A 6,000-nucleotide genomic window follows, 5' to 3' on the forward strand; every position below is an offset into this window, starting at 1 on the left:
AAACCCTGGACTAATGACACCGTCTCACCACTCTTGACATGAGTTGGCGCTGGCATTGAGTTGGACTATATTTGTTTGGTGGGCAAGCTTGAAACTAGCGCTTCTGGCGGTTCTTAATGTCTTTTTTTTGGCTCACAAAGCAAACATTCATGGACAGTTTTATAAAAAGAAACTTGCAAGCCATAGCTGTACTTTTTCTATCTGATTGCTATTTGTTAGATTGTACGATATGGACTTTGGTTAAAGATGAAACAGATTATTAATGGTTTTTGACTTTAGGATATACAGTTCATCTTAGCAAACTTAAGTCACGACTGACAGCATAGACTTATCATTTGTGTTTTAACATCCTCACTGACAAGCAAAATTACCACGAAAACCCAAACAAGCGCTTGCTATGTACTCATTGGTTCCTCGGTAGACGGTCGTTGTAGGAGCGTTGTATGAAGTTGTACTGCAGAACTCTGGCCAAAACTTTCATACCCTGTCAAATCTTAAGATCTTACCTAAGATTCATTGTAAAGCTTGTCACTAAAGATAGGTGTACATGCATGATTTTAACTCGTTCGATCGATTTGTCCCAATTAAATTGATTCAATTGACGTGTCCCAACTGATTTTTTTTCTGCTTCAAAGGAAATCAGGTGGAAATTGTTAAAGCTTGTACGCTTGCATTGTGTATTACAAGCTCCCACCATCTTTAACCTTACCTGAACATTTTGGACAATCAAGGAATTTTTCAACTTAAGTCAATTCAACTGATTTGTGTTCAAGGGCTCAGAACGTCCTGATTATCAAAAATTGCACAATGCATGTTCGCCCTACACGATCAAAGCTGGTTATGTCCAAAACAATCTCGTACAAATTCCTCAAAGCTTGTCCCCAATATCTCAGCAAACTTATTGTGAAAACTGTACCAAATGCACCCGGCTTGAGTACTACAACGATTTTGTTGAGCTTAAGGTTAGTGTGTCAGGATTAGGGTTAAAACCTATGTTTTGGGTCAAATGTGGGAGGATGGATGTTCTGATGGGTGTTTTTGGACCTACCTGGATGAAGCGCTCTAGCTTTTCCTTAACGTTGACCAGGATTGGATGTGCACTTCTGACTTTTATCTCTGGGTTGTGTCTCTGGGCTTGCAGTCCATTCCCCACCACATGACCTGTATAACTGCGGTGGAAACAGATAAAGAGATAAGTTACCAGTACAGAAATCAAGCACTCTTTGGACTGATGATAATGATCTCGCAATTCTGAGTTCTGGAGTACTAAAAATGCAGGGAATGCTCAAGGCTCGTCTATTAGAAACAGGCCCAAGGATTGATCGGATGTTCAGACAGCCTTTTCACCCACATAAATGATTCATTATGAAGACTGCGGTGTAGCCTGAAGACACAACTATGCTGCAAATGTAGGTATTGACCCTGCACCTTTTTATTAGAGATGTTGAAGGAGGCGGATGGAGGGCGTCCTTCAACAAAGGCCAAGTCAGTGCAACCAAGGCAAGCCACACAACATGCTTACCCACTAAACAGTATTCAAGCAAGCGAAATCTACACATTCAGACAGAATGACGATAAACACATTTTATGGATCTCTGACAATGCTATTCAATGAAGGATGTTGTCAAGGAAGCAAACTTAAGGAAAAGGTCTCGATAGGTCTTCAATCTTCACTCTTTGGGGCGACATCTTAACATTGGTTGCCATAGCGACTGTCAGAGTGCCATGTTCAGCAGCCTATAAGATCAATGGGTCAAGCTCAGGCAGGGCAGTTAGGTTAACCTTTGATTAGGCACAAAGGATGAACTTTAAATACAGACATGACTGGGAGGTTGGGTGGATAGATTAAAAGCATGCAAAGCTGCAGGGAAAAAAAAGTTTGAATAGAAGTAAATGACAATAATATAATTTTGTGAAGAAAACAACATAACTCGCTGCCATGATGGTTGACAGAATGTTGCTATGTTGTTGATACGGTGTTGCTAGGTGGTTACTTTCTGATCCAAGTCAAAGGTGCCCAATTTTAAAGCCCACACAGTTAAAAGGTCAAAAATTAGCATAAAACTTTATATGATATGTATCATATTTAGAATGCTGCTATGTGGCTGATAGGTGGTTACTTTCTGGTCCAAGTCAAGTGAACCCAATTTTAAAGCCCACAATTAAAATGTCCAAAAGGGACCTAAAAAGTTAATATGTATCATATCTAAAATGTTGCTGGTTGTGGTTGCAAGGGTGTTGCTAGGTGGCAACTTTCTGGTCCAAAATGCAAATATAAACTTAATATGGTGCACACACACGCGCGCGCGCGCACACACATACACACACACATACACACACATTACAATACTCTTTTTAAAACTAAAATTGAATAAAATGAAACCATTCAATATATGGCATAACAAAATACTGAATATAAAGGAACTTTTCATCAAGAGATAAAATGTGTGTAAATTAACACCGGAAACACCTTTTTTAACTATTGAAAATTTCCATATCATGAAGAGTAAACATCATACATCCATAATTTTATGCAAAACCTTTTTTTTTTTTGCAATTGCTAGATTATCACACAGAAGCTACTTCCAGCACCAGTGTCCTTGAGACAGACGGGTAGACAGACAGTCAGACAGACGGATCAAAGGGTTAACAGTGGGGGGCATATAAAGCGAAGCAGGAGGGCAGAATAAGGCAGCCGTGTGCATGCAGATTAATAAATGAATGCTTGTGGGAGAATTGCCCCGCTGTTTTCACTACAGCTAACTTAAGTGAATAAATAATAACCCCAGACACCTCATGCTGCATCCAAACAGCATCCGAACACATGGCTCACTTTGCAAGGTGGAAGCACTTTGTTAGGAACCGATGTGAGACAGACTTGTTTGTTGGTTTGTGCTTTTTAGCTGTCAGGAGTAAATGCATTTGGACGGCAGGTATGGTAGAAATGAAATATGTGAGTATTCACTACATGAGAGGAGCGGATTATGTGCCTTATTTAAAAGAAGAATGAGCTGTCTGTGGATATTGTAATTTTTACCGGCTCATTCTTTTTTCGGTGAGCCAAATGTGCTCCATATGCTCATAATTAAAGAGGAAATAATCTGCTCGATGAGTTTCAATAAACATACAGCCAACCATAAGACTCTGATCATTACAAACTGAAATTTTTATGGAAATTTTCTATAGCATGACTGTTGAAATGGCTGCTATAGTCTTCTTTATTTCTCTTACTTCCATGACACAGTTCACTGTGAGCGTATTGCATTTTTGATGAGACATTACAAGTCTATCAGTGGCTTCAAATATCCATTGAATAGCTGATTATTTGAAATTGAAAGCGGTCCCACTGAATGTCTTAATAAATGATTCTCAGTTTTGGTACAGTCAGCATTGAATGAACTACATTAACTGAATTAATTAGATTCCCTTTCATGGGAACTTCGAACTGCGTCCTCTAGGGGTCGCTATGGGGAACGCCTCGTCGTAACCCGTGTCTGAAGCTTTTGTGAAGAAAACAACATAACTCGCTGCCATGATGGTTGACAGAATGTTGCTATGTTGTTGATACGGTGTTGCTAGGTGGTTACTTTCTGATCCAAGTCAAAGGTGCCCAATTTTAAAGCCCACACAGTTAAAAGGTCAAAAATTAGCATAAAACTTTATATGATATGTATCATATTTAGAATGCTGCTATGTGGCTGATAGGTGGTTACTTTCTGGTCCAAGTCAAGTGAACCCAATTTTAAAGCCCACAATTAAAATGTCCAAAAGGGACCTAAAAAGTTAATATGTATCATATCTAAAATGTTGCTGGTTGTGGTTGCAAGGGTGTTGCTAGGTGGCAACTTTCTGGTCCAAAATGCAAATATAAACTTAATATGGTGCACACACACGCGCGCGCGCGCACACACATACACACACACATACACACACATTACAATACTCTTTTTAAAACTAAAATTGAATAAAATGAAACCATTCAATATATGGCATAACAAAATACTGAATATAAAGGAACTTTTCATCAAGAGATAAAATGTGTGTAAATTAACACCGGAAACACCTTTTTTAACTATTGAAAATTTCCATATCATGAAGAGTAAACATCATACATCCATAATTTTATGCAAAACCTTTTTTTTTTTTGCAATTGCTAGATTATCACACAGAAGCTACTTCCAGCACCAGTGTCCTTGAGACAGACGGGTAGACAGACAGTCAGACAGACGGATCAAAGGGTTAACAGTGGGGGGCATATAAAGCGAAGCAGGAGGGCAGAATAAGGCAGCCGTGTGCATGCAGATTAATAAATGAATGCTTGTGGGAGAATTGCCCCGCTGTTTTCACTACAGCTAACTTAAGTGAATAAATAATAACCCCAGACACCTCATGCTGCATCCAAACAGCATCCGAACACATGGCTCACTTTGCAAGGTGGAAGCACTTTGTTAGGAACCGATGTGAGACAGACTTGTTTGTTGGTTTGTGCTTTTTAGCTGTCAGGAGTAAATGCATTTGGACGGCAGGTATGGTAGAAATGAAATATGTGAGTATTCACTACATGAGAGGAGCGGATTATGTGCCTTATTTAAAAGAAGAATGAGCTGTCTGTGGATATTGTAATTTTTACCGGCTCATTCTTTTTTCGGTGAGCCAAATGTGCTCCATATGCTCATAATTAAAGAGGAAATAATCTGCTCGATGAGTTTCAATAAACATACAGCCAACCATAAGACTCTGATCATTACAAACTGAAATTTTTATGGAAATTTTCTATAGCATGACTGTTGAAATGGCTGCTATAGTCTTCTTTTTTTCTCTTACTTCCATGACACAGTTCACTGTGAGCGTATTGCATTTTTGATGAGACATTACAAGTCTATCAGTGGCTTCAAATATCCATTGAATAGCTGATTATTTGAAATTGAAAGCGGTCCCACTGAATGTCTTAATAAATGATTCTCAGTTTTGGTACAGTCAGCATTGAATGAACTACATTAACTGAATTAATTAGATTCCCTTTCATGGGAACTTCGAACTGCGTCCTCTAGGGGTCGCTATGGGGAACGCCTCGTCGTAACCCGTGTCTGAAGCATACATTGAAAAAACACCAACTCGTTGACCGGCGACAGCCACGACATCACTACCGGTGCGACTATAGTATAAATAGGCACATCATTCTCTTCTTCGTCTTCATTGGCTGTTTTGTTTGAAGCGTGCATTTCTGTGGTAAGAGCGATCTATTCATCTCATTATGGCGAGCACTAGCAAAGCGTTTAAGGATGTGTGCATCAGTGATGACGTTGTTTGACATCTGATGACACACACGATCTATGCGTTCTTTGTTTTATTTGCGTTATTTGTTTTATATCTAAAAATTTCCTGGACGTCCGGGCTGGGGTTACGCTTTCATGCTACCCTGACTGGTCTACCGTATCTGTGTCGCCCTGAGGGGTTTCCCGTTCACCAGGATATCCCCTCTTGCTGAGGCATCGAGCGGGAGGTATAGGTGGCATTACGAGAACCTTCCTGTATAATGCTGTCCCAGGCAGTGCTGTAAACAGATGCTTGGAAAACTCTAAAATCCAAATACTATGGTAAGTGCACACATTAAGCTTTGCACACTTTTCTACAAATCCACATAAGTGGTAAGTGTGCACGTTATGCTTTGCCCACTTTCTAAAATCCTGTATGGTAAGGGTTACGCGTTATTGATCTCGTTCCCTTTCTCTGAGTTGGTTTAGACCCCGGTAACTTGGGCTCCACTCAACTAGTGTGTCTCTGTCAACACACTCTGGAAGCATCGCTCCCCTCACCATTGAGGGTTGTATTTGAGCTTGCCTCTCCCGTTTGGCCCAGTACTTCTGTGTATCTGTAAACAGGTACTTGGAAAACTCAAAAAATTCAAATACTATGGTAAGTGCACACATTAAGCTTTGCACACTTTTCTACAAATCCACATAAGTGGTAAGTGTGCACGTTATGCTTTGCCCACTTTCT

At 39.8% G+C, this 6,000-nt stretch overlaps 1 protein-coding gene across 1 annotated transcript in view; it reads right to left on the reverse strand.

Annotated features, from left to right (window-relative positions):
* LOC107588083 (glypican-5-like) overlaps nucleotides 1–6,000 on the reverse strand; it is a 44,629-nt gene that overhangs the window by 20,762 nt on the left and 17,867 nt on the right. Inside the window, exon 7 of the mRNA XM_016276093.1 lies at nucleotides 1,049–1,169. Coding sequence (XP_016131579.1) covers nucleotides 1,049–1,169 — 121 coding nt within the window. The remainder of the gene's footprint in view (nucleotides 1–1,048; nucleotides 1,170–6,000) is intronic.

This window comes from Sinocyclocheilus grahami, unplaced genomic scaffold (assembly GCF_001515645.1).
Source record: "Sinocyclocheilus grahami isolate Dianchi unplaced genomic scaffold, SAMN03320097.WGS_v1.1 scaffold98.1, whole genome shotgun sequence".
NCBI classification, from domain to species: domain Eukaryota; kingdom Metazoa; phylum Chordata; class Actinopteri; order Cypriniformes; family Cyprinidae; genus Sinocyclocheilus; species Sinocyclocheilus grahami.